The sequence below is a fragment of the Penicillium riverlandense genome (assembly GCF_028828495.1).
Source record: "Penicillium riverlandense strain IBT 135883 chromosome Unknown utg000001l_segment0_segment0, whole genome shotgun sequence".
NCBI classification, from domain to species: domain Eukaryota; kingdom Fungi; phylum Ascomycota; class Eurotiomycetes; order Eurotiales; family Aspergillaceae; genus Penicillium; species Penicillium riverlandense.
Window position 1 is genome coordinate 1,313,285 of NW_026643194.1, and position 27,382 is coordinate 1,340,666.

The 27,382-nt window shown below is 52.4% G+C and overlaps 9 protein-coding genes across 9 annotated transcripts; 5 read left to right on the forward strand and 4 right to left on the reverse strand.

Moving 5' to 3' along the window:
- Nucleotides 1–1,377: 1,377 nt before the first annotated feature.
- N7474_000546 (uncharacterized protein) lies at nucleotides 1,378–2,462 on the reverse strand (the record flags this gene model as incomplete). The annotated part of the gene is made up of 2 exons (XM_057191961.1): nucleotides 1,378–1,535; nucleotides 2,435–2,462. 2 exons carry the CDS (start codon nucleotides 2,460–2,462, stop codon nucleotides 1,378–1,380), a joined length of 186 nt encoding a protein of 61 aa, XP_057056914.1.
- Nucleotides 2,463–3,559: 1,097 nt separating this feature from the next.
- abcB (uncharacterized protein) lies at nucleotides 3,560–8,391 on the forward strand (the record flags this gene model as incomplete). Its single annotated transcript, XM_057191962.1, has 10 exons — nucleotides 3,560–4,142; nucleotides 4,196–4,422; nucleotides 4,485–4,764; nucleotides 4,827–5,060; nucleotides 5,111–5,886; nucleotides 5,939–6,101; nucleotides 6,150–7,431; nucleotides 7,488–7,568; nucleotides 7,625–7,999; nucleotides 8,157–8,391. Coding segments are annotated over 10 exons (4,236 nt in total), but the record flags the coding sequence as incomplete, so codon positions are not given.
- Nucleotides 8,392–9,307: 916 nt separating this feature from the next.
- N7474_000548 (nucleoporin Nup120/160) lies at nucleotides 9,308–13,438 on the reverse strand (the record flags this gene model as incomplete). The annotated part of the gene is made up of 3 exons (XM_057191963.1): nucleotides 9,308–10,545; nucleotides 10,598–12,739; nucleotides 12,802–13,438. The coding sequence occupies 3 exons, from the start codon at nucleotides 13,436–13,438 to the stop codon at nucleotides 9,308–9,310; spliced, it is 4,017 nt and encodes a 1,338-aa protein (XP_057056916.1).
- A 343-nt stretch (nucleotides 13,439–13,781) lies between these two features.
- N7474_000549 (recombinase RAD51) lies at nucleotides 13,782–14,997 on the reverse strand (the record flags this gene model as incomplete). The annotated part of the gene is made up of 4 exons (XM_057191964.1): nucleotides 13,782–14,593; nucleotides 14,643–14,710; nucleotides 14,787–14,866; nucleotides 14,914–14,997. The coding sequence occupies 4 exons, from the start codon at nucleotides 14,995–14,997 to the stop codon at nucleotides 13,782–13,784; spliced, it is 1,044 nt and encodes a 347-aa protein (XP_057056917.1).
- Nucleotides 14,998–16,001: 1,004 nt separating this feature from the next.
- On the reverse strand, nucleotides 16,002–17,063 carry N7474_000550 (uncharacterized protein; the record flags this gene model as incomplete). The annotated part of the gene is made up of 4 exons (XM_057191965.1): nucleotides 16,002–16,168; nucleotides 16,223–16,898; nucleotides 16,948–16,965; nucleotides 17,019–17,063. The coding sequence occupies 4 exons, from the start codon at nucleotides 17,061–17,063 to the stop codon at nucleotides 16,002–16,004; spliced, it is 906 nt and encodes a 301-aa protein (XP_057056918.1).
- Nucleotides 17,064–17,528: 465 nt separating this feature from the next.
- On the forward strand, nucleotides 17,529–18,391 carry N7474_000551 (uncharacterized protein; the record flags this gene model as incomplete). The annotated part of the gene is made up of 4 exons (XM_057191966.1): nucleotides 17,529–17,688; nucleotides 17,747–17,775; nucleotides 17,837–17,974; nucleotides 18,032–18,391. The coding sequence occupies 4 exons, from the start codon at nucleotides 17,529–17,531 to the stop codon at nucleotides 18,389–18,391; spliced, it is 687 nt and encodes a 228-aa protein (XP_057056919.1).
- Nucleotides 18,392–18,970: 579 nt separating this feature from the next.
- Nucleotides 18,971–21,156, forward strand: N7474_000552 (uncharacterized protein; the record flags this gene model as incomplete). Its single annotated transcript, XM_057191967.1, has 2 exons — nucleotides 18,971–19,394; nucleotides 19,454–21,156. The coding sequence occupies 2 exons, from the start codon at nucleotides 18,971–18,973 to the stop codon at nucleotides 21,154–21,156; spliced, it is 2,127 nt and encodes a 708-aa protein (XP_057056920.1).
- A 343-nt stretch (nucleotides 21,157–21,499) lies between these two features.
- On the forward strand, nucleotides 21,500–24,122 carry N7474_000553 (uncharacterized protein; the record flags this gene model as incomplete). The annotated part of the gene is made up of 4 exons (XM_057191968.1): nucleotides 21,500–22,099; nucleotides 22,153–23,454; nucleotides 23,518–23,647; nucleotides 23,698–24,122. The coding sequence occupies 4 exons, from the start codon at nucleotides 21,500–21,502 to the stop codon at nucleotides 24,120–24,122; spliced, it is 2,457 nt and encodes an 818-aa protein (XP_057056921.1).
- A 1,143-nt stretch (nucleotides 24,123–25,265) lies between these two features.
- N7474_000554 (uncharacterized protein) lies at nucleotides 25,266–27,118 on the forward strand (the record flags this gene model as incomplete). The annotated part of the gene is made up of 2 exons (XM_057191969.1): nucleotides 25,266–26,069; nucleotides 26,129–27,118. The coding sequence occupies 2 exons, from the start codon at nucleotides 25,266–25,268 to the stop codon at nucleotides 27,116–27,118; spliced, it is 1,794 nt and encodes a 597-aa protein (XP_057056922.1).
- Nucleotides 27,119–27,382: the final 264 nt, after the last annotated feature.

Here is a 27,382-nt window from a genome sequence, read left to right on the forward strand (position 1 = left end):
GGGGTAGGATCTTGATCAGTCGAGAACTACTCTCGGCTTCTTTCTTTCCAAGCGAGATCGGATTCGTCTGCAAGTTCCCGATCCAGAGCCATGGGATGCTGTCTCAAACGTGGCCCAGCAAGGTGGATGGGAGTATGTCCACGAAGTGCGCGTTCACCACTGGACGCATTTTGGGATGCGCATGTTGCACGCTACATTGACTTCGCCATTCGTCAGGTGCGGCCGTGCTGATGCTGATGCTGGTGGCAGTTGGAGAGCAGCTGCATTAAGCAGGATGAGATGGAGGAGCAGGGGATGCACCATGTTCGAGAATCTCACGAGATCTGAGGTTTTTTTCTGTTTGTTACACCGAGTGAAACTGAGTCTGCACACATGGCACTCCATCTCCACCTGCTGTTCGAGACAGTTGCAGTGACTGGTTGCGGATTGCACAGGATGCAGGGCCCTGGAGCAGCAGCAAGGTTGCCAACCGAGGATGATTCACCGCACCGTTCAGGAACTAACAGTGTGGACAAGTCGGCTGCGAGGGCGATGCAATGAGGATCTCCCTGGTGATCCCGTTCAGGCGGCTTATGATTACATTTGTCTCGGATACCCTAGATTATTGCGCTGTTGTCTGAGAGACGGTGCTGCACTCTGCGTTCTGTCCGACTAGTTTGTGGAGAATAATTACAAAGCCCGCTGGTCCATCCCTTTCCGACAGTCGAACAGTCCATAGATTAGTTCCATCGACCGCGGAAAATATAGCATCGGAAATAAACCCTGAGTAAGCCAAGCCATTATTGAGCGGAATGGAGAATTAGACCGTGAAAGTGGATGCGATTGACGCCTCCCGTCAATAGTTCTGGAGAAAGTAGCACAAACAGAAACCTTGGGAGTGCGCTTTAATTCGGTGATGGCTGACGCAGATCCAATGCTGCAAGGGCGTCGAGGGATGAGCGCGGGTCGATCCGACCTGTCCTTCTTGGAAGAATCGATTCCCTGGTCTCGGTGCTTGCTTACTCTCAGCCGTGAGGACAAAACAAAATAAATAATAGGGATAATAATATGTAATTGTTGGCGGTCTCGAGTCCAAGATACAATGTTGTTATTCCCGATTCGGCGCAAATCTGACTACTGCACCTAAGAGTGGACTGACTGTACTCTCGCATCCAGCCGTGCAGCCAGCATTCCACGCGCCAAAAACATGGTTCGCAACGAAGAATGCTGTGCGCCGCAGTCCATGTGGTCGCCTTTTTTTTCCCGGTCTTTTATTTTGCTTGCTCGCTTTCGCCACACGTTGATTATGAAATCTTGAATCTGACGTTCTGGAGCGTCGATGAAGCAATGGTAAGGTGACAATTGCGACTTCAGCCTCATCGCGATCTCGGGCTAGTCCTAATCCTGGGCCGGAAGATTGTACCGACTGATTGTCACCCGTTTGGCGGGTCGCTCAGGCTTGTCGGGCACCGGGGCCACATCTAACTGTTCGGCAGCAAGGACGGCGGCGCCATCTGATCGGAAGAGTGTCCCCGAGAATAGCGGCGGATCATTTACTATGGGAAAGTATTTTTGGCGAGGAACTAAAGTTCTCACGGCCACTCGGATGGCTTGTCGGGGAGCCACAAAAAGGGGTAGATCATTTAGCGAACTGCGCCGGTTGGCGTCCGTGCCGTCGTTAGCGGCTGCCAACGAGGAACAAAAATAACCTGACAAGGCATTTGTTCATGTTAAGATCCACAAGGCGTCCGCTTTGACAGGTCACTTCCGGTTCGCGGCGATCCTTATATTGGACATCATACTCTGTGTACGTATTACTGTTTCCCGGTCTCCTGGAGAATAATGCATGTCCAGTGCATTGGAGCAAATTATGTAAATGTTGGAATACCGAGTCTCCACAAGGTAAATGTGAGAAAAGCGCCATCAACCACCCTCGACCGCAACCTGAACAATCCTTGTCGACATGCAGGCGCCACTTTGGCCAGGGCTATTCGTCAGGCTGTAGGTACAGACCTCGATCATGCAGATTGGGTCTCCACGGTCTCTCCCAAGCCTGGAACATGCGGCATTACATTCTACCAGTCTCAATTGAAATTAATCAGGTTGAACTTCTCTCCGACAGTGTCATCCGAGGCAATATTCCTCCGTGGCCGATCACAAATGATTGGTTCACTCACATAATCGGATGGTTTAATGATCACCAAAGGTTCAGCATGGATTGTATGCCACTGCATCTGTGTTTGACAAAAGTTAGTATTTAGTGATAGGCGGGAGTGCCAATAGTAGCAAAGAACGCCAATTGAGGAGAAGCAAATTGGGTAAAGTCTGCCATGCGACTCTGCACGGAAAAATTGCAAATCAGGCGTGTTCCAGTTATGCAAAGCCGGAGCTGTGCAGGCGTTCCCAAGAATGAGGAAACGCCCGACACATTTTGCATCGTCGGACTCAGTCTTACGAGCTAGACCCGTGAATTCGGGCAGCATAGTGTCTGACTTCAGCTTGGAGAAACCATGCGGTCAAGTAGAGTTCAGCACTGGGGGCACAAGTGTCTCAAACCGACGTCAGCGAGCTTCCCTCAGCAGAGCTCAAGGATCATCCATCATACAGATGGAGTGTACGCCCTCGCATCGACGAAGGTTTTTATTACCCTGGTAAAGCGTGGCCATAGCCGGAAGGGAGAAGGGCTACTGCAAGGTGACACGATTCTCCCTCGTGCTGGTCGGGGCATTGGATCCGCCGGATCTGCTGAGGGCTTTTGCCCTAGGGGGTCCAAATGTACCTCGATCTACACTATTGACGCATCTCATGTCCGATCTCCCCCCACATCCCCAAGGGGGAAAAGAAAAAATAGAAGGAGAAAAAATAAAGGCACAAACAAAAGAAAATAAAGTGGAGTCATAACAAGGACAACATACAGCAGCAAGAGAGTTTTGCTTCGAGCATTGCAGCCAAAACATCCGGCCATGCTTGTCCGGGGTCCCGTTCTCATCGCATTTTAGTATCAGCATTGTAAGACGGTAGCATCGGGCACTGTATTTTTGTCCACTTAGTTGCAGGGAGCCAGTGACAGGCAGGTAGGAGCTCAGGATGTGCATCTCCTGGATGCAGTGGGCAAGCTCCTGCACCGAGGGATACGTACGTACTAGTAGACAAGGTCACTTTAGAGGAATCTGATCTAGACCAAAGGCTCTTTTGCTCCCCCCTAATCCATGAAAACTTCTGCACCTACTCTCTGACACCTCGCAACTTTCGTCGACCTCGTTCCTCTCTCTTGACTAACCATCACATTTCACGCCCAGATGGTTCTGAGAGAGTAAGTAATGGATTTTTTGAACGCGTTGTTCTGGCCATCGTGCCATGATCTGGACAATACTTTACGTATTGATGCCGGGGTTTGTCGCGGGGGGTTTGATTTCTCTTTGTTGTTTGAGGAAACCATCCTCGAGATTCTCCCCATATCGTTAATCCTAATTGTGGTCCCATCCCGTTTGTGGCATCTGTTCCAGAGACGGCACAAGGTCGAGAGGTCATTGTTGCTTCTTCTTAAGCTGGTAAGTTGGCATATTATACGACCTTCCAGTCCAAATATCTCTCGTCTAATGCTTGTTTTTCCTCGGTTCGGCAGGCTGCCTGGCTGGGATTGCTAGGTCTCCAGATTGCCCTGACAGTTCTATGGTCCTTACCCGCCGCCGACAGGACCATGACATCCATTCCAGCTAATGCTGTCTTGACTTTCGGAGCGTTGGCTCTTTGTTTGCTATCCCATGCAGAACACACGCGATCTGTCCGACCATCCTTTATATTAAACACCTACCTATTCTGCAGCCTGCTTTTTGATGGTGCACACGCCAGGACCCTGTGGCTTCGCCGCGGGGATCAATTCGACCTGATTATTGCAATCGTTACAACCATCGCTGTGGGGGTCAAATTACTTTTGCTTGTTCTTGAAGCTGTTGAAAAGAGAGACATCCTCAAGCCGGAGTATAAGGGCTACCCTCCTGAGGCAACTGCAGGATTCTATAACCGAGCCTTTTTCTGGTGGTTGAACCCACTCTTCAAGAAAGGTTTCTCGAGTATACTTTCAGTGGAGGACTTGAATATTTTGGACAAAGAATTGAGTTCTGAGAGGCTCCTGGCTAAATTTGAGGAAAGATGGAGCAATTGTAAGTGATTTGATTGTTTTAATCCAAACATTACTGACTCTTGAACTGTCCAGTGAAAACAAAATCTCCGAACTCGCTACAATTGGAGTCCTTCAAGGCTACCAAGGGTCCACTACTAGCGGCAGTTCCGGCCAGAGCATGCGTGGTTGCTTTCAACTTCTGCCAGCCGCTGCTGCTAACCAGGTCGCTCAAGTTCTTCGAAGAGCCCATCACCAGCTACACCAACAATGTCGGTTATGGCTTAATTGGCGCCTACTTCCTGGTCTATGTTGGCTTGGCGGTAAGTCTTTAGATATGTCGTGGCTTGGTATAAGGGATTTAAGTAACAACCTTTCTTCGCAGGTCTCTATGGGCCAGTACCAGCACCTAACCTACCGAGCCATTACTATGGTACGCGGTATCATGGTCACGATGCTGTATAAGAAAGCAAGCAGCCTCAACATGACCGAGGCCGATCCGGAGAATTCTTTGACTCTGATGAGCGCCGATGTCGAGCGGATCACGCAAGGCTGGCAGACGATGCATGAAATCTGGGCCAACTCGTGTGAGATTGCGCTGGCCATCTTCCTTCTGGAGCGACAACTCGGTATTTCGTGCGCCGTTCCAGTGTGCGTAGCACTTGGTAAGCAGAACCTGACAGTAACTAAATTCAAAGAGAATATTGGCTGATGGTTTTCATTATAGTCGCCTTAGTTGGTTCATTGATTGGGATGTCATTTGTCGTGTCGCGGCAAGCCAAGTGGCTCGAGGCCATCGAGCGACGGATATCATCCACCTCCGGCATGCTTGGATCAATCAAAGGCGTTAAGATGCTGGGTCTGCAAACTTCTTTCATGAACCTTGTTCACGGCCTGAGGATCGACGAGTTGAACATCTCGAAGAAGTTCCGAACTCTACTGGTATACAACATGGCTTTTGGTAAGTCGACTTACTCCAAGCAGTAAGGTGTCTAGTGTTAACATTCACAGCCTGGTTGACGCGCATCTTCGCCCCGATCTTCACATTTGGGGTTTATGTCGCCATATCCCCCAACAGCTTGACCTACACCAAGGTGTATACCTCGCTGTCTTTGTTCTCGCTTCTGTCTGATCCTCTGTTAACCTTGGTCATGGCCCTGATGTCCTTTTTTGGGTCGACGGGGTCATTTACTCGAATCCAACAATTCTTGGACAAGGAAAACCACTCTGATCACCGACGCAGTCCCTCTCAAACTTTGTTTCTGGATGATATGGGTGACGCCAAATTAATTTCTCGGTCTGGGGATTTGACATTGACTTCCAGCACCACCGAGTCTCTGGAGTCGCTCAAGAAGCGCGGATCAACAACGACCCTCACTAATGCGGTCATGGTCCAAAATGGAACATTTGGATGGGATGCAGATAAGGAGCCAGTTCTCAAAGACATCACAGTTACCGTTCCCCGAGGCAGCTTTACTATGCTTATCGGCCCCTCCGGGTGCGGTAAGTCGACCTTGCTCAAGGCTCTTCTGGGTGAAATCCCTTGCTCAGAGGGCAAAATTGAATTGTCCTCAAAAAGCGTCGCATTCTGTGATCAGACCCCATGGCACATGAACGGCACCGTGAAAGATAGCATTGTGGCCATGTCGCCTTTTGACGAAAGGTGGTATGCATCGGTGGTCCATGCTTGCGCTTTGGAAGAGGATCTCACACAGCTTCCCCGTGGTGATAACTCTGTGATTGGAAGCAAAGGCATTGCCCTCAGTGGAGGACAGAGCCAACGTATTGTATGTTTCCTTGAAGGCCACTCTGAAAGGCTTGACTGACACGAACTTCTAGGCGCTTGCCCGGGCCGTGTATGCCCGAAGAAAGATTATCCTTCTAGACGACGCATTGAGCGGCCTCGACGCCACCACGGAGAATCACCTCTTCCATAGCCTGTTCGGTCACTATGGACTGCTAAGGGAAATTGGCACATCTATCATCGTCGCCTCATCATCCGGTGAGTATTTATTGAGACCGACTCGACATTTAGCTAATCTATCTACAGTCAAGCGTCTTCCTTTCTCTGACCACATCGTGGTCCTCGACAAGGCAGGCCGCATTATTGAACAGGGAAGCTACAGCGCACTGAACAAGACCGGCGGGTATGTGTCGAGCTTTGGGCTTGGTGCAGCCGACTGGGAATACAAGAACAGGTTTTCAGAGCCTCCCAGTCGCACCAGCATTGACTCTGTTCAAAGGGTGAAAGAGGCAATGGCGAAGAGACCCCCCAAGGAAGTCCGCAACACTGGCGGTGACATTTCGATCTACATGTACTACATCAACGCCATCGGATGGTTCCCTACCATTGTTTTCATGGTGGCTATGGCCGTATTTGTGTTCTGCATCTCTTTTCCCAGCATCTGGTTGAAATGGTGGTCACGGTCCGATACGTTGGAGCCAAAGCAGCATATCGGCTATTACCTGGGAATCTACGTGATGCTCGGCTGTGTCGCCATGCTGGCTCTCATTGCTGGCTGCTGGGAGATGGTGATCCATATGGTCCCCAAGTCCGGGGAGAACTTCCACCGCAAGCTGTTGAACACCGTCCTCCGCGCCCCGATGGTATTCTTCTCGATGACCGACACCGGTGCAATCCTCAACCGGTTCAGTCAAGACTTGCAGCTCATCGATATGGAGCTCCCCATTGCGGCTATCAACACTGTGGCAACATTCTTCCTTTGCCTTGCGCAGATGGCCCTGATTGGAGTCTCCTCGAAATACGCGGCCATATCTTTCCCAATCGTGCTTGGTATCCTGTTCTTTGTCCAAAAACTGTATCTGCGTACGTCGCGACAGCTTCGTCTACTGGATCTCGAGGCCAAGGCACCTCTCTACTCCCATTTCACCGACTGTCTCCAGGGCCTTGTTACTCTGCGGGCCTTTGGCTGGCAATATGCTATGGAAAGGAAAAACATTGAGCTACTGGACTACTCGCAACGGCCATTCTACTTCATGTTTGCCATCCAGCGGTGGCTCACTCTGTCGCTGGACTTGGTAGTGGCCGGAATTGCCGTTCTCTTGATCGTGTTGGTCGTAACCCTACGTGGGTCGTTGAGTATGGGCTACGTTGGTGTTGCCCTCCTGAACGTCATCATGTTCAGTCAGAGTATCAAGCTCCTGGTGACCTTCTGGACAAATCTGGAGACGCATATTGGCTCCATCCAGCGCATCAAGCACTTCACGACCAATATCAAGCCGGAGGACCAGCCTGGTGAAGACGGTGATGTGCCACCCAACTGGCCGTCGACGGGCGCAGTAACCTTCAGTTCAGTTTCGGCAGCGTACAGGTATGTTTTCTATTTTCCTCATAGCAGACTTGATCACTGACAACATCATCATCCAGACCGGAGGAGCCAGTCCTTAATGATGTCTCGCTCACCATCAATCCGGGCGAGAAGATTGGCATTTGTGGACGAACGGGAAGGTAAGCTATCTACGCAGAAGACTACAAAAATACAATATCTAACCCGGGTTTGACAGCGGCAAAACGTCGATGATCATGAGCATCTTCCGGATGATCGAGCTAACCAGCGGCACAATCACCGTGGACGGCGTGGATCTGACTCGGGTTCCCCGGCAGGAGATCCGATCGCACATCAACGGAGTCTCACAAGACTCGCTCCTGATCCAGGGTAGCGTACGCCGGAATGCCGACCCAGCCGGGACGCAGTCGGACCAAGACATCCTAGGCGCGCTCCGAAGCGTGCACCTGCTACCTGCGATCCAAGAAAAGGGGGACCTGGACACAGACATCGACGAGCTGCACCTCTCGCACGGCCAGAGACAGCTCTTCTGTCTGGCGCGTGCCCTCCTTCGCCCGGGCAACATCGTCATCCTCGACGAAGCGACCAGCAAGTGAGTCTTTTTTCCCTTCTCCTTTTTGTCATCCCATACGTCGTTTCTGGCACCCCCTGCATCATGCGGCTGGAAATGAAAATCCGCGTGTGCAGATCTGTCTCCCCCCTTCATCCCTTGCATCAGAGGACTAAATCCCGCGTTTTTCCTAAAACAGCGTCGACACCAAAACAGACGAGATCATGCAACGCGTCATCCGCGAGAAGTTCTGCACCCGCACCATCATCGCCGTTGCGCACAAGCTCGACACAATCCTGGACTACGACCGGATCGTCGTGCTGGATGCGGGCCACGTCGTCGAGACCGGCGAGCCCTTCGCCCTGCTCTCCGATCCCAAGTCTCACTTCAGCAGGCTATATGCCAGCTCGGTAGTCTCCGAGGATACGGACTAATGAATTGTTGTTTTGTCGTTCGTTGCCTGCACAGATTGATCGAAACGAAATTGGCGAGGTTATTGTGCCTTTTTCTTTTTATTTCTTGCGATTCGTTCCTGAATGGTACATATCAGCATCAACATACACTGTTGGTTGTCCGGCGTTGTTGTCATTTTGGTTTTTAATTCCGAGTCTCACACCCCTTGAGTCTCTTGGTTTTTGTTGCGAATTTTGATTCTGCTCTTGATTGAGTGATGACTGGCCCTTAAGGTAGTGCGGCCCGTTTTGCGATCAATTGTCTATAATCGAGTCCCACTGCGGTTGGTATTCGCATACCCACTCACCTGCTCCCTTTTTTATGTAACGGTAATCAAGAACATGGCTTGACTATCAATCAATGATCGTTTTCGATGTGCTTTTCCAAGTATGCATTTGTAATTGTTGGTAGACTGGTATGTATGCATTGGTGTTCGCTAGATATATATTTTGCGACACGGTTTCAATGTTCAACGTAAAACTCATCAGCCCAAGTGAAGACTGTAAGACTGTCAATCTCAAATACTAGCTAGCATCTGCTTTTAAATTATTGTTTTATGAATAAAAATACACCTACAGGGCGACTCAAATGAACCCAGAGCCGTAATGCCAGCCAGTCCCGTAAGTCCGGCCCGAAAGCCTCCAACTATGTTTATCTACTTAACTCAAGAAAGCAATGGAGAAATTCCGACTAACCCAAATCCTATCTTGCACCAGATTCATACAAGAGTCCAGAGCTAGCTAGCTGTCAAAATAAAAAGAAAGCTAAATGAGGCAATTTTGCAAATCCCCTCTCCAATATCAACTTCCGTGAATAAAATTTCCAGGTAGTGGATGAGCCGACGCCTCTTAGACCACGCAATACGTAGGATACAAATTTTCTGTCCTCACCCATCAACTATGAAAGAACCATCGTCTCATCATGATCGACCTCAACGTCATCGCCGAGAAGTCCAAACTCCCAATCACCGCGTTCGATGCGACTCACACGGTCCAGTTCGGACTGGTACTCGCGACGCAGGTGTTCGAGGGTGATGATGACACGCCGCTGGGGCGGTTTATTCGAAGGAGGGGTCTTGAAAGTCACGCCGCCACGTCCTCCTGCTCTGCTGCCGCCGCCTGTTGAGGATCTGCTGTCTCTGCGGCCGCCGTTGGGGAAGGATGCAGCGCTTGAAGATCGGCGTCTAGCCGCCGACGGCGATGGGGAGCGCACGTCGACGTCGTCCATGAAGACGTTCCCATCGTCGTCTGCTTGCATGCTACGACGCCGTTCGGGGGATGTAGCTGCACTGGAGGTCGTACCTGGCAAGGAGGAAGCTGAGAGCCCGGTCTCGACGAGGATGTAGGCTTCGCTCTTGTCGACGCTGGCCAAGAGATTGATCAGCGAAAGAAGCTCATGGCGAATCTCTTTGCTTTCTGCATCGTCTTCTTCGACGGGCGGGCGAGCGGACTCGTCGATTTCTTTTTTGCCCTTACGGGCAACGGCTGAGGATGGAGTGTCGCGGGTTTGGCGGAGACGTTGGACGTTGCGGTAGGCGATTTCGGCGGCGCCACGGTAGTCGCTGCGAGCGATGCGATATGCCTGCAGGATGCGGTGGTAGTCCGGTGCACTGTCGGCCCAGTTATTATCGGTATCCAACCAAGACACAAACAAGGTCTGTTTGCGAGTGAGGGAGACGAGGATCTCGTCGACGTGAGAGGCGATGTTGGGCACGAGCGAGGTAGGGAAGCGGAGTATTTGCTTAATCCCGGCAGAACCGGGACCGGAGACAGCCAGAATATTGCTGATGAGCGAGCCGAGCGCAGACTTCTGCAGTGCAAGGTCTTGGTATCGGGCCAGAGCGGAATAGGCTTGATCAAATTGACAAGTTTTCAAAGAGGCATGGAACAGGCGCGAAAGCAGATCCGTTCGCATGCTTGTGTATTCCGGATCTTGCTCTGACCACGATTCGGAGTCGAGCGCTTGCAGGGCCAGGCTGGCAAAATCTGCGACATGCGAGAAAGAGCGCACTTGTTCAAATATTGACAGGATGTGCTGGTAGTATTTCGGAATTCCGTTGTGGAAACAATTCACGGAAACAAGGTCGAGGAGTGTTGACGACATCTCATGGAGGTTACCAAGTGGTTTGCCGCAGGCTGTAAGAGGGTCAGCGATTTAATATACACAGTAAAGCGATGGAAGAGTTACATAGAAGATATGCTGCCTTTCGGAAGTAGATGGCGGCAGTATCGAATTCTGACACAGCCACATGTAAGCGGCCCTTAACATAGGTCGCCCAGGAAGTGCTTGCTTGGAAGCGGAGGAAATCCCAGGCAAGGTCAATGTCATTTCTCGCGATAAGGTCACACTGAATGTAGGCCAGCGCGTTGGGGTAGGTCACCTCGCCTTGTCGAGTAACCCAAGACAGGACATCCCGGATCCCCATAGTCAAGGCATAGCTTTGCGGGATACCAAAAAGTTGACGTGGCTTGATGTCCGTGACAAAAAGATCTTCCAGAATAGTCGCTGTCCGTTGGTTTTTGGTCTTTGTGCTGGTGTCCTTCAACGAGAATATGGGCGCGGAGGCATCCGTTGCGATGCGATCTGGGCATTTCCGGACTTTCGAGCTCAGCCAAGACATCATTTCATATTCACGGAGCAGGCCAATGAGTGTAGAAAAAAGACCGGCTGCATCGAAAGTAGAATCGCTCCCTTGTTCGATCTCTCCATCCACGAAGGTCACCAAGATCAGCAAGTCGAAAAGAACTTGACGAGTTTGGAAAATCGTTTCCTGGGCACCACTGACAGCCATGCGGGCACCGAAATAAGTCGAGATAAGCTCCGAGTCTTTGCCGTGGAAACCGAGCGGGAGCGTGTCGATGACGGCGTCAAAGACATCGCCGGGCAAGTTGTACGCATCCTCCAGTGAGTCGTTCAAATCACTGACTAAACTATCAAAGGTCTTGTTGGAGATCTGGTCGGAAATCTCGGCACGCTCCCGGAACAGATCCATACGGTCTGTGATTGATGATGACGGTTCTGAAAAGATCTCGGCATCGAGAGCAGCCCGGCACGCAGCGTCTAGCTCGGTTGAAAACTTCTTGTGGAAATCGGATGCGACTCTCATCAACGATGAGGCTTCTTCAAAGAGGTTTCCAAGCTCAGATGAAAGATTGCGGTGTCTCCACCGGTCCATGATCTTCGGTGCTTCCTCGCGTATATCCGCTCCTTCATTGTGAAGAAGCAATTCAGCAGTGCTGCATTCCCGAATAACCGCACAGGCATCTGAGAGAAGCATCCATGGCATCTCAAAGTACGAGTCATAAGCGAGGGAAACCGGCTCGAATCTTCTCTTGTTGAGATCGTCGGCGACCTGCCAGAACTGGCGCCACTTGGCATCAGTATCGACTCGGTATCTGGTGTAATCCATTTCATCTTCCGCATATTTACGCAGAGAGACCGTAGCTGCTACCGTAGAGCAAAGCCGTTCAGGCAATGGGCCGCTCTTCTTGATGACTCCCGATGTGGACGATGACAAGGGTTTGAGAGCCTCTTGGTAAACGGCTAGAGCGGTTTCAAGCACTTCAGGCGAGTATCTGTTCGGCTTGAGAATGTAGTCCAGCCACTTTTCCGTGGGGTCGCCGACATCATCGAGGGCAGGCGCAGGCAGGGGTTCTTGTCGATGGGTCTCAAAGGTTGTTGACACCCAATTCGTAGACCAGTCTGACACCAAGGTCTGAAGATCGAAGTGAAGAGTGTACAGTTGGTAGAGGCCGTGGTTTCTCCAAAGCACCCATAACTCCATGCCTTTCCCTTCTTCCATGGGCTTGACCTGGAAATCGGCAACGCTCCAGAACATATTCCCTGTATCATCTGGGTCGACGGGCCGGAAAACAGCGTCGGCAAACAGTTCTTCAATGACCAGGTCAGATGTCAAGCCTCCCTTGGCCGCCCAGAACTTGAAGCGTCCGTCCTCGAATGGTGAATATGTGACGATGTAAAAGCGATCGTTTCCATCCATTGCTCTCTCTGCGTTGAACACACGTATGAATGATGAGTCGGCGGGATTCAAGGTGTACAGAACCGTTTCCGGGTCCTGAATTGGGCGGCCGAGAAGATCCTTCGTTGCGGCCAGTTTGTTCGTTGCGAGATTCCATATCTTCAGGGTGTGGTTCAGGCAAACGGCGAAGACATAGGTCTCGTCTGATGTCGTAGCAATAGCGTTTGCGACGTTCGGGTCAAGGCTGCGTCCGTTGTGTTTGATCGAGGCCTGTGAATTCCATTTGACAAGGCCACGGATCGATGCACCCCAGGTCCTCTCATCGAAGGTGAGAGGGGACCAATGAGAACCTGTTGATTAAAAGAGTGAAATCAGTATAAGGAACCATATTTGTCGTGTAAAAGGCACTTACCGTCATCACCAGCCCTCCTGGTGAGGCGAAGCAGCGCACCATTCTCAAGTGAAATGAACAGTTCCAACGGGCTGCTGGCGTAGAGCCGATGAGGATACGAGAATGCCAAAGGCGCCGGAACACAAGACTTGCACCAGTCAGTGACATTCTCATCAATTGCGCCTATGCGACGGAAAAATTCGGGACGAAGCGACAGGGTGTGCAGTTGCTTGGAGGACGTGATCACGAAAACATGGAGGATCTCATGGTCTTCAAGGTCTGCGAACGCGACTCCCGACGGAATGATTGGCTCCTGGAAGTCCAGTCGCAACGTGACATTGTACTCGCTGTGTTCCGTCGCAGACTTGGTCAGGTCCGCGCACTGGATCTCCAACACCCTGTTGTCATTGATGACCCGCCACAGGAACGTCCTCGGGTAGACCTTGCGCTTGCGAAAGTAGACATCACCCTGGGTCGCGAGGTACCGGCGGGCGAATTCGTCTTCATCCTTGGCGACGGGAGGTTCGTGGTCGGGGGTGGATGAGATCGAGAACCGCGGGCGACGGGGTGCGCTGTCAGTCGGGATCTGGATGTGGACGGCAGTGGACGGCGCGTATGGTCGAAGATCGACGCGCGTGTCCTTGTAGATTTTGGCCATGGTCGCAGAGGGCAGGGCTCAGCAGTCCATGGCTTGTGTGGTTGTTTTTGTTGTGGTTGGGGGGAGGGAAGTTGGAAGGGCGGAAGCTGGAAGAGTCCAGTGAAGAAGCTCTTGCAAAACAGAGTCTTGGCGCGCCTGCCTTCCGCCTTCCCGCAGACGTTCGTTAGGGTTGAACACAGATGTACTATAGGAGTATATATGTTATCGAATAATGTGGTTATTTCTTACACCTCACTACCAGATACTCCTAGCAAAATGTCTGAATAATACAAATAATCATGCGGGCAACAAACAAACTCATCAAGTCACTAACATCGTAATCAGAGGTAGTAGTTAACCCGACCTAATCTTTCTCCAAGTCCTTGGGGCTAGGGTCCCCAATGCCATCCTCGTTGATGGCAAACAAACAATCACTCTCGGGAAGACATGGGCTATCATAGATCTTGCAAACTCGAGTCTCACCGCGGCCTTTTTTCAGGCTGAGTCGGGTGGTGCTGGCGTGAGCAATGATATTGCCGCCAATGGGCTTCTTCGGGTCCGGGTTGTACATGGCACTCGGCCCGCCATCGACCTGGGCAACCACCTGGTTCGTGATCACGACAGCAATGCCGAATTCGTCCGCGAGGCGCTGCAGCGTGCGTAGGAACTTGGCCAGATGGGTCTGCCGCGAGTTGAGCTCGCCACGGCCATTGAAGTCGGTGCGGTACAACGAGGTCGCCGAGTCGACGATCAGGAGCGAGAATCGGGTCTCACACATCATCTGGGAGGCTTGGTTCAGCAGTTGCAGCTGGTGGTCGGAGTTGTACGCCCGCGCATAGGCCACATTGTCCAGAACCTCCTCGCCGACGAGTCCGAACCGCTGCGCGACGGCGAGCAGCCGTACCGGTCGGAAGGTTCCTTCGGTGTCGATGTAGAGACACTTGCCCTCGCCGCCACCCATGTCAAAGGGCAACTGACACGTCACCGCGAGCGTATGACAGATCTGACTCTTGCCGGTTCTGAATTCACCGAATAGCTCTGTGATTGAGCCTGTCTCAATGCCTCCTCCAAGGAGCGTGTCCAGTTGCTTGGAACCCGTCGTGATGGAGATGAGCTCGCTTCGTCGAGCGTGCATTTCCGTGGCCGTCGTGAAGCCCATGGGGACCAGTTTCGCCGCTGTGCGGGTCAGCGTCCGGTCGTCTTCCATAGCTGCAGGTAAACTCACCCTCCACCAAAACCTTGGTTGCCTTTTGCTCTGATATCCCCTTGATCTGCTCCAACACACGTTTTGGTCTGGTCAAGCGCCGGGCTTGTCAGTCATTCCCAATCTTGTAGGCGTAGGACAATCGATGAATCCCAGAATACGTACGTGTATGCAATCGCCTCAACCGTCCGAAATCCCTCATCCACAAACAGCTTGATATCCCGGGCGGTCAGTCCCGCAAGGCCCTGGTACAGATGAGTATGTAGACGGTAGACCGGCGAGGCTCACTCACCTCCAGCGCAGAGAGGGGCATGGGCGCACCAGGGCCCGTACCGCCATTCTCATCGTACTCGGGTTGGAGTTCCTCGGCGGTCATGGTGGTTGGATGTGGGTTGTCGCAGTGATGGTTGTCCGTCAACAAGAGACGCGTCGAGGCTCGTCGAGCCAGTCGCGAGATCACGTGCCGGGCTCTTCAGGCAGCCGCGGCCATCATAGTGGGGGATAGCGGTATCCGGTAAGCTACTAGGTAGTTTTATTACTGGTTCGATGTCTTACGTGTCTAAACTGCTCGGAGACTGGGTTCGTGAATCAAGCATTCACTATGTCATCTTGTATGAGACCCGTCAACAACTTCGTCTGTCATGAATAATTAACTATTAAATAGCGAGACAATATTATCGTTCAAGTAAATTCCCCACACAGCGTTTTCTCAAGGACACTGTCACTATGGCACCTTATTATGAGGGTACCTCCGCGAGACTGTGTTACTACTACGGGTAATTAGTGGAGGTAAACCGAAACTGATTGATGAGGCCTAATTTTTTCCAATTGTTCAAGTACCATCCGATGTGGTGTAGTGGTAACATCACCGTCTCTCACACGGTAGCCCGGGGTTCAATTCCCCGCATCGGAAACTCTTCAATATTTTTTATTTTATTATTTTAAGCAGCGGGTGGAATAGAAGTCGTGTTTATAGAAGAGCACTGGTGGTATAGTGGTCAACTTATTGTTTCGAGGGGTCCTTGTTAGCAATATTCTTGAGCCCGGTTTACCTTCCCAATCGACCGAGTCACCTTCCACGTCAAAAGGGTGTATTATAGTCGGTTGTCGTGGGTAGAGAGAGTTGGAATGAAGTATTGCATAACGGTGTCATGTTTGTTGGGCCTGATGCGAAGGTTCAATTGAACCGGTGTAATACATATATTCATCCTGCCGTCCTTTTGCTAAAACATAGATTCCTATGCAAAGTGGCTCCCCCAGTTAGCGCATTTCCCTGCAATTGACATCGTGCATCAGTCAAGAAAGCAGTGACATTGTGTAGTTCGTCTGAAAGTCATCCATCCATTTTTGGCTGCAACCAACCCTCCACCCAATCGGACTTCACGACCGAAATGGTCCTAAAATCGACTTTCGCATGCTCGATCTGTTGTCTTGCGGCACCATCGGGTCGTGGATTGGCAGGGGCCCCGGCGTATTCATGTGGATGTTCTCGTTGAAGATCTGGCTCATCCTGCGCCTGAACTCCTCGGATGATCGTCGACGAAGGCCTGCGATATGAGCTCAGTTTCCAATTGCGGGTACTAGAGACATCTGTGACATACGCTTCATCCGGGAGGCTCGGTGATGCTGAGTGGGAAGGTGTGCACCAGCGCTAACCATACCTGAGCTCAAGTCAGAATCGTTCGGGATATCGAGAATAGTCTCTCTCGTGTTTGGGACGATGGGAGTGCGGCTTTGTCCGAATATGCGTGCGTGGAAGCTGGCACGCTTCTCGCGGCCTCTCAAGACGCCGTGCTGCGGCTGAGGGGCATTGTCCACGAATGGCTGGTTGCCGTAAATGCCGTCGCGGTTATGGACCGCGCCTCGCAATTGAGGCTGGCTCGTGTAAGTGGGCGGGAGTTCCAGCTCAGAACTGATGCGACTTGTCGAGATGGACGGCCCGGACAATGGAGTCACCATCGGACTGTTGATCAGAGCCTCAAGCCCTGGACTCACGGGTTGAATGGTGGATGGCTTCAATGCTGGGCTCGATGGCAGGCTGCCAACGGGTGTTCCCGACATGTATGGGCTCGGGACAGGGGTGTTGGGGTTCGAAATCCAGATCCCCTCGGTTTGCATGCCACTCTCCAGTGCTCTGGCCCCGAACGGGACTTCATCTTTGTGAAGCATGGGAAGCAGCAGTACGTGCTCCTTTACGTGGGCCTCGGCTGCAGCGTGTCGGCGTAGATTCCATCGGTTGTAGGCCAGGACACAGAAACCAGCGAAGAGCGTGATGATCTGTTACGGCTGTCAGTCTCTGGAAAGGTCATGGGGGGTGTTCTCGTACAATCAAGGTCCCCAACACCTGTTGAAGTAGACTGTCAGCACGAATTCTGTCATATTATCGGCCGGTCTTACAAAGCTCAACTTCTGCCACAGTGCCCAGCTCAGCCAGAAAGCCATGATGACCTGTGTGACCCCGGGAGTCTAGTGAGGCCACAGCGCCTCCGTGGGGGTATTCAACAGGGCAAGGCAATCGCAGTTGCAGATGGGTGTCAGGTATCAGGTCTGGGGAATGACGGGTGTTGCGGTCTTTGGAGACCAGGGAAGGGTGGACGAGAGACGAGCGAGGCAAGAGGAACAAGGGCCATGACTGTGGATGGCAGGCAGGTGGCACTGGGGGTTCCTTCCTTTCTTTCCTATACCCCGATACCTACACTAGGTAAGTATAACTCAGGGTGGCACAACCATCGGCACAACTCATACATTATTCTGCTCGGGGTGTTTCCGATTGGTCCTTTTGGTTGGTTTCAGGGACTTGATCGGAAGAGGGAACCATGGATGACGTAGGATCATGTGCTGTCTCCCTCTCCACACTCTTTCCGTCTCTCTCTCTCTTTGTTCTTCTTCTTCCTCTATAATTCCACCATGCCGCCCTTTCGCAACTTCCTCAATCGGAAATCCCAACCCGGGGAGACCGAGGTCATCGATAACCACCTCACGCCAAACTCACAAACCCAACAACGCCCCGCTCCCGTGAATTGCCGCCGAAGCCAAGAGCGTGAGCCCACAGAGTATAAATTGGGTGGTACGTACTCGACAATCTGGAACAAAAAGATGCACACTGATGGTTTTTGTGTCAACAGTCATCAACGACAGTGGAGTTTATCTTCCGGTAGGGACGATGCCTCCCCCCGCATTGGAGTATGGACATCCCCCTCTAACGGCGAGCCCAGCCGTCTCCCCCGGAACGATCAAGTTTCTGGCGCAGATATCCATCTGCTCGATCGGCCAACAATCACCGCGATCTCGTCGACGAGAATGAGCCTTTTTCCATCTCCCGCGAGTCCTTCGACTCCTACCGCCGATCATTTGTATGTCGCTGCCATTGACCGCAAATCGTTCGCCAATTAACAGTCCGATCCATGTAGGATATCTCCGCCCGGTCCCCCGTGATCCATCCTGACGCCTCTCGCACCTCACTGGATTCCCGAGTTTTCCGAATCGCATCGCCCACGGCGCAGCCAAACAACATGCGCAAGACCACCCCCAAGCAAGAGGATGACTTCGAGGATGTCGGGCTCAATGACGAAGCCAAGCCCAAGAAGAAAGGAATCTTTGCTCGCTTTGGTGACTCCTCGGGCGAAACACAGCAATCGGGAGGCGCCAAGCCCACGTCCACATTTGGCTTCCACATTCCAGGCAGGAAGCGCGGTCAGAGTGCTGGCGGTTCTGAACTCAACCCCATGAACACCCCGGCCCCTACTTCCAACCCTGTGGGTGGCGAATAGGACTCTGCTTTCTTGGGTATACTATGATATATATGGGGTTCTTTCTAGCGGCGTTATGGTTGGACATGTAATGAACTTGGGCGACATCTGTTGATTTGGATAATCTAGTTGGGATAAGAGACAGTTGGGGTCTCTCTCTTTCTGCATTTTTGTATATTTCTTCCTTGGCGAATAATCACAATCTCTACTTATTGGAAGATACACCCTCAAAGCAGATAATAGTAGGCGCATCGATCACGGCCTACAATTATATATATCGCCGAACATGCACTCTGGCACTCCCTGGTCCTTCCAATTAGGGACAGCTACATCTAATGTAACTCAATTGTACTAAAACCTAATTATGTGCAGACGACTATATATTATTTCCCTAGTAGCTTCTCCATGTGTACCCGAATAATGCTTCCATCCTGGCCGGTCCTTATCAAGTGCAAACAGTGCAAACACGACAAAAAAAAACTTCCGCCGCCCAAAAATTTCCCAGCCGAGGATCACCTGTCTCTCCGAGAATCTCAAACCACAATTCTCCAGATTCTACCCATTGTGACAAGACCAGCGTCGCTGAAATAACCAGCAACCATGGTCGGAGTCAAGCGCCGCGTCGCTAACAGTGAGGAGCGCAATGGAAAGCGCACCAAGACCAAGCAGGGTTCCGACTCGACCAAGAAATCGAAGCAGGCTGCGCCCGTGAAAAAGACAGGGAAGAAGGATGCAAAGCCTGGAAGTGACGACAAGAAGAAACACTCGAAGAAGAAGGTCCAGCAGGAAGAGCCCGAGGACGAGGACGACTTTGATCTCGACGATCTGTCGGACTCTGGAGACGATGATCTCGATGCCCTGGATACCCTGCCAGATGGCGACGTCGACATGGATGATGTGAGCGACGATGACGAGCCCGATAGCGAGGAGATCGACGAGGACAAAGGCGCCAAGGGGAAATCCAAGTCTACCAAGTCGGCCACGAAGGACGGAAAGCAGGAGAAAGACGAAAATGCGTCAAATAGTGTGTAACGCTTCTTTATATTCGGTGATATGATGACTGACCACGTCTCTCTCGTTTAGACAATAACTCCCGCGAATCACACGCCAAACAAAAAGCTCTCCAGCAGGAACGCAAAGCCGCTAAACCCAACGCCGATATCGTCGCGCGCTCTAAGAAGCTGTGGGAGCGTCTGCGCCGCAAGTCCCACGTTCCGCTCGAGGAGAGGAAGAAGCTCGTCAAGGAACTGTTCGAGATCATCACTGACCGGGTCCGGGACTTTGTGTTCAAGCACGACTCCGTGCGTGTCATCCAGACAGCCCTGAAATACGCCAATGCCGAGCAACGGAAGCAGATCGCGCATGAACTGAAAGGAAATTACAAAGAGCTGGCACAAAGCCGCTACGCCAAGTTCCTGGTCGGAAAGTTGATCGTGCATGGGGACACGGAGATCCGCGATCTGATCATTCCAGAATTCTATGGCCATGTCAAGCGGCTGATTCGGCATCCCGAGGGCTCGTGGATCCTCGACGACATCTACCGCACGGTCGCGACAAAGACGCAGAAGGACAGACTTCTGCGTGAGTGGTACGGTCCGGAGTTTGTGATCTTCCAGGATGACAAGGAGACCTCAGCCGACCTGGCCAAGATTCTGGAAGCCCATCCGGAGAAGCGGTCGCCCATCATGCACTTCCTGCACGAGCTCATCAACCAGCTCGTGCAGAAGAAGACCACCGGTTTCACCATGCTGCACGACGCCATGTTGCAATATTTCCTCTGCACCAAGCCCGGCAGCAACGAGGCCAACGAGTTTATTGAGCTGCTCAAGGGCGACGAGGAAGGTGATTTGGTCAAGAATCTGGCCTTCACCCAGTCTGGCTCGCGTCTGATGTGTCTGACTCTGGCATATTCCAGCGCCAAGGATCGTAAGCTGCTTCTGCGGTTCTACCGAGACACTGTCAAAGCCATGGCCGGCGATCTACACGGTCACTTGGTTCTCCTGGCAGCATACGAGGTGATTGATGACACCAAGTTGAGCGCCAAGTCAATTTTTTCCGAGCTCCTGAACCAGAGCGATGCGGCCGAGGCACGAAACGAAGAACTCCTCTTGCAGGTGAATGACCTGACCGCGCGCGTTCCCGTGTTATATCCGTTCGCCGGCGACCGAGTCAAGTGGCTTCTCCCTGAAATCGACCAGGCGGTGCTGAACGAGGTGCGCGAGATCCGCAAAGAAACTTCGAAGAAAGACGCGGCTGTTCGACGCCAGGAACTGGTCAAAGCGGCATCCCCAACCTTGTTGGAGCTGATTGCTGCCCGTGCCGACTCGCTGCTGACGACCAGCTTCGGGTGTCAGTTCATCGCAGAGGTCCTCTTCGAAGCGGACGGCGACAAGACTGCCGCGCTCTCCGCCGTGGCCGAGGCGGCCAAATCCCAGTCCGAAACTAAGGACTCCGCGTCCGTCGGGCGGCTGCTCAAGTCGCTTGTCCAGGGCGGACGGTTCAACAGCGCCGAGAAGGTCGTCGAGAAGGTGCAGCCTCCGCTGAACTTCCACGACCTCCTGTATGAGCAGATCCGCGGCGAGATCATGGACTGGGCCACGGAGTCGAACCCATTTGTCATTGTGGCGCTGGCCGAGTCAGAGGAGTTTGCGAAGAAGGACGAGCTGCTCAAGACGCTGAAGAAGAACAAGAAGGCGTTGGAGCAGGCCTCGGCACCTAGCAAGGATGGCAAGAAGAAGTCCGGGCCGACCAGCAGTGGTGCCAAGCTGTTGCTGGCGAAGATCTAGTTAGTTCCGCATTTATTTTGTACAGAGCGGTTATACAAAAGCATTCTTTTTTGTTTCTTTGGTGTATGTGGATCAGGGGTTCGCCGATTGTAGATAATCACAAACACTGCTCGAAGACAATCACATTATATTTCCCGATCTTCTAACTATGTTATCCAGTAGTAGTTACGCATCGCTTCGTACTTCTCACTGTTCAGGGGAATACACTCACGACCCAGTCCCAAACAGGCAACGATCAAAGCACGCTAAACCGCGTTCGACACGCCCGTTTAGGGGCACTTTTTACTCTCGGATCGTGCCTTTTCCTTCTCCTTTTCCGCGTCAATCTAGCCCAAGGCACCCAATGCCCTCCCTCGCCCTGACCAACCCGGACATGATCCTGCCGAATGACGGCGAAAGACAATCCTCCACGCCCTCGCCGCCGTCGCTAGCTTACCTGTCGAGTCTGAACAACTACAATCATAATGCAGGACCAAGTATGGCCGCGCAGCCGTCCGCTCGGTCCAAGAAGTCCTTCTCGCGGCCCGGCTGGACGCACGAAGAATTAAGAGACAGTCGCCGGTTGTCGGATATTGGGGAGGAGCTGTCGCCCGCGCGCTTGGGCGGGTTCGCTGATATAGATGACTCGGATGCGGAGCAGCAGCAGGGTCTGGACTGGTCGCCGGTGATTCGCGAGCAATGGGATCAAAGGAATGATAGTGCGGCCAGCAGTTCCAGTTCCACGGTCAGTGCTGGAAGCAGACGGGCCTTGCGGGAGCAGACTTCGACGCCGCAGAACCATACGGTCAGAAGTAGCAGCCCGGAGAAACCGAGGAGCGAAGATGTTGTTTATCTATCGACTGCTGCTCCCGCGGAAGCAAAGCCGTCCGGGGACGATGGTTCGTCGGCGATCCTGAGCAGCGAGGCGGAGAGGATTCTCGAGAATGCGAAGAAGCGATTGACGGTATGTGAGACCTTCGACACATATTCGGAGAATTTCACACTGACCATTCACAGCTCATGGAGGGCAACCTTAACCGGGCTCGCTCGTCAGTGTCAGTGCGAATGACTCCATCGCCATCACCGTCTGCTGCTGGTGGCTCGGCGTCGCTGGGAACGCATTCGCCAGGTGGGCTGTACCGGTCGATATCTCGCACAGATCGCAAGAGTTCCTCTCTCCGGCGTCAATCGCAGGTTCCCGGACAGGACACATCGAACAATCGACACTCCCGGGTGCATAGCGAGACCAACTTTCCGTCCGAGTCCACTCTGGCGCCCGACTCCAAACGTTTGTCTCGATCTGTGAGCGCAATGGGTGCAAGCAGTTCGACTCTGCACAACGATGAGAGAACTTTCCAGTACGATCCTAAACGGGCGTACTTGACGCATCGGGCGTCTATCTCGTCTATGTCTAAGCCGCACTCAACGGGCAAGCGGTCTACACAATCACCGCAGTCCCTCGACTCTCACGAAGAAGACAGCCAATCGGATTCTCCAAAGGGGTTGGGCATCTCTGGAGAATCCGAGTCCAGCCCAGCCGATTTTAGTCCTGTCTACAGCGCGCATGGCCCTCCCAGTCGCGCGCAGTCCCAGCTGCAGGTGCGCGACCTACAGTACCACATGAAGGGTCTTCATATCAAAATCTCCTCGCTGAAAGTCAAGGCTCAGGAGGACAATCTCCGCCGACGCAGTCTGCAAAGCCTGCGTACACCCAGCCCCCTGTCAGCAGCGGACCATTGGTATGCGAATGCGTTGGAACTGCACGATGGACGCAACAGTCGGGGCTCAACAGCCCGCCGCGGTGTCAGCTCGGAATACGCTCGTGAGCAGACTTCAGAGCACGAAACGGCCCGGAGCAAGAATTATCACGTCGAATCCGAGAGAGAACAACGCCGGCCCGTCGAGCAAGCCACGCTGAATCTCGCCAGGCAAACGGGCTCAGACTTGCAGTCGCCGTCAGCCGGTGACTATGAGGAAGCACGGGCTCGCTCGGTCGCCGAGAGCATGTACGAAGATGCAGAGGAGGGTGAGTTCGACGACGAGGACATCGACCGGGCAGCCTTGGATGAGATCTTGCGCGAACCGCTGGACGAGGACCTGGAGAGTCCTCTGGAAACGCCTTCTCTGGATGCATTCCCGGATGTGCCTCATCACTTCACGGACGAGACACCGCACGAGGAGCGCGAAGACGCGTTTGACTATGAGCATTTCATCCTCCACAGTGCCCTGGGCAACTATACGCGCCAGCTGCGACCGGTTAGCACTGCCTCCTCGGCCGCGTCGGGAGAGACGACACGGCCGACGCAGTCAGTGCACTCGGTACAGTCTCTACACCCAGCGCATTCGATGCATTCGATGCATTCAATGCATTCAATGCAACAGCCGCGCTCCTCGAGCGCCATGTCGGACTCGACTGTTGCGACCTTCGCAACCGCCACAGAAGGCGAGAATTTTACAGACGACGAGGACGAGCTGGACGGCGTGATGTACTGGGATCGACGCTTCAACCACGGTATGTCATCCTCTTTATTGCATGTCTTTCACAACTAACAATAGCAACAGAACTGCGCACTGGACGTGTACACAGCCACCACGACCCCAATGTCATCCCGGAGACCGATCGATCCGAGACGCCTCGGGCCGACCGCGACGACCAGGCGACTCCAGTAGAAGGCCAGCCCTCGACACCCCGCGCGCAGCGGGACGGTGGCACCGACCGACCATCGTCGGCGGCTACAGCGACGCCGACTCAACTCGCGTCGTCGCTCGTGTCGACTGTGCGGGCTGCGTCGTCGACGCCCAGCTCGGGCGGGATTAACGAGGACGACACGCAGATGCTGGAGCAGCTGTTCCAGAGCCTGGGGGATGTGTGCTCTGAGTTGCAGGCCATCATGGGCTCGGAGGATCCAGATATGAAGGCAGCACGGGTGCTGCGACGCCGGCTGGACGCGGCGAGACGAGTGTTAGATGGAGAGCTGGATGCGTGAGGGGTGTAAATGTGTAGATATTTTTTTTCATGATACCCAATTGTCGATATTCAATCATTTATTCTGGTTACTTGCTCGGTGTGTGATTATTATTATCTATGGTCAATTTCACCGACATCCAAACCCTAAGCAACTATACTCCCCTTTAAGAACTCAGCAGACCAGACTATAATACAAAAATGGAAAAAAATCAAACATCTGTTATGGATAACCTAGTGGAAGGCCCACCGCCAGGCCAACCTCCCTGCTACGGCAATTGCCAGCGGGCCCTGGTGCCTGGTACGAATCCTGGGGTCGTCGTTGTACTCGCGCGAGTAATCCGCGACCGCTACACGGCGCTAAGCAATGGAAGTGACCCTTGAGGGAAGCAATTCTGCAGAGACACTTCCACCCTGGGATGGCGTCGCCAGAATACACCGGCCCGTTACAGGTTGGGTGGCTGTTTGGTGGGACAACTCGTCTCTCTTTTTTTTTTTTTTTTTCCTCTCTCCCTTTCTTCCTCCCTTACGTTAACTAGCAGTAGTTGTTAGCTTACTAACAACTAAACCTACCATGTCCGGTACAGGTACTACTTTCCTCATACTTCCACTGTTCTTTTTTATTTGTTAAGGAACAAAATGTTCATTTAATTTACAGTGCGTCCCGAAACTGGTGCGACCACCTACACTCTTCGATTGATTCTCCAGCCCTACCGCCAACACACATTAGTCTATATTGGATGTTTTTCCGGAGTGCCCCTGTCTATTGCTTCTTACGTGAATTACATAGTACATTCAAATTCGCTTGTAAATTCAATACATCCGACACCTCCATACCCCACCTCCAGAACAGCCTATCCTTGATGATCGGCGTTGTTTACTGCATTCCTAGAGACGGTGAGTGAAAAGTATGTTGATCTCGCAGAATATGCGCAATTTCCGCATTCCGCACTAGCTGATAATGAATAAATACGAGGCAATCTGGCTTCTACGTGCATATATTGACAGCCTCACCGGTTACGATAGACATGACTGGATCACGAGATACACATTCCATTCTTTGATAGAAAGTGCGCACAAATCCACTTCTACCAAGTGATATATATAAAGCTGTACCAACTACCTAGTTGACATAAGAAGACTGCATACCAGCGGACACTAAACGATGTCCGAGCTATTCGATCTGAAGTGGCTGTGGCTCTCTACTTTTCTGTTCTCTACCTTGACTTTCGCCATCCCTAAAGTCGCTGGCTGTCGCTGTCTCCCCTTCCAGAGTTGCTGGCCCACGCTGCAGGATTGGTCTGCTCTCAATAGTTCTATTCAGGGAAATCTTGTCGCGGTTCGACCTGTGGCGGCTGTATGCTACCCAGCAGAGTTTAATGAGGAAAGGTGCAAGTATGTCAACGCGTCATGGACAGATCCCGTATGGCGAGCGGCCGAGCCCGGTGCGGTACAGTGGGAGAACTGGGAAGCATGGCCAGCGCGGAATGAGAGATGTTATATCGAGACGACGAACACAACTTGCGGCCAGGGAAGCGTCTCATTATACTCAGCGAAAGTCGTGAGTGCATCTCAAATCCAAGAAGCAGTCCGTTTTGCTAGAACGCATGATATACGCCTCGTCATAAAGAACTCAGGCCATGACTTCTTAGGCCGTTCCTCAGCCCCTGAATCTCTACAGATCTTCACTCATGGCATGAAAGGTATACAGCTTCATAATAATTTCATGCCAAAAGGGGCCCCCCGAAATAGCGGCGGAAAAGGCTACGCTGTTACAATCGAGGCTGGCGTGAGCGTAGCAGAGCTCTACGGCGCGGTCTCAGAACAGAACCGAACGGTGATCGCTGGCGCTGCGGGCACAATCGGCGCTGCTGGAGGCTATATCCAAGGAGGTGGTCATTCTCCCTTCGGTGCGTGGAAAGGGCTGGGCTCAGATAATGCTCTCGAGTTCCAGGTGGTGCTGGCGAGCGTAGGCAAACCACAAAAACTTACCTGAATGGGCGGGGCTAATACGAGCTTCAATATTAGGGCCGTCTTGTCTACGCCAATGCATACCAAAACTCCGACTTATTCTGGGCGTTGCGAGGTGGAGGTGGAGGGACGTTTGGTGTGGTGGTCAGCGCTACGCTTCGCACGCATCCTGAAGTTCCAGTTGTGGTGTCCAATATCAATATCACTACCTCGCTCGACCCTTCCTCTCATTTCTGGGATGGATTTGCTGAGCTTCATCGAGCTCTGCCGGCGCTGAATGATGCCGGCGGCTCAGGTTACTATGCTGCCTGGCCGAATTACCCTCTCAATGCGACGGCAGGTGTTTCTACGATGTCGGTAATCCTGTTCTTTGCAAACTACTCAGACACCGCCAAAGTTGACCAACTGTACTTGCCATTGATCTCAAAGTTGAAACGAATCGAGGGCATCATGACTCAATACAAAGCTTTCAGCTCTCCTAGCGTGAACGCGACTCTGTCGAGCATTATCTCGCCACAAAATGACACGGGTGTTTTCGCTCTTATAGCATCACGGCTATATTCCAAAGATCTTTTGACTTCGCAGAACGGACCAGAGAAATTCGCAAAGGCATGGAGCAGCCTCACTCATCCGCCCGGTATACCAATACTAGGCAATGTGGTGGCAGGAGGTGCCGTTGCCGCGAATGGTGATACAATTGACAGTGCTGTGAACCCCGCATGGCGGAAAACCACGGTACACACGGCCTTCCAAAGGACATGGAGCCCGACTGCGACTCTAGCGGAACAACAAGCAGTTCTCAACAACGTCACAAACGTGGAGTTACCCATTATTCGATCTCCCGAGGGCGCGGACAAGATGGGGGCGTATGTGAATGAGGGTTATGCCTACGAGACAGATTTCCAGGCGTCGTTTTGGGGCAAGAACTACGATCGTCTCTACAAGATCAAACAGCAGGTGGACCCGACTGGACTCTTTATCACACGCAGGGGCGTAGGCAGCGAGGACTGGGATGATTCTGGATTGTGTCGTATTGCAGCGAAATAAACCGTGTCCATTCGGGATGCCGTTACGTGAAAGCCAACTCTCAGACCACCTCTTAGAATACTGTAGATCGCGAATTCAATTACAAGACCGAGCGACGTATTATAATTGGAGTAAGTCACAGTATTGATATGGGTACAGGAGTATTGATATTCCGGGTCTATTCTTAATAAAATCTAGTGTCCTGGCATTCGGTTTCGAGAAATGAAGAAAGAGTGTAGGTGGTGGCGCCAGTTTCGAGACGCACTGTATTGCTCGCGGTCAAAC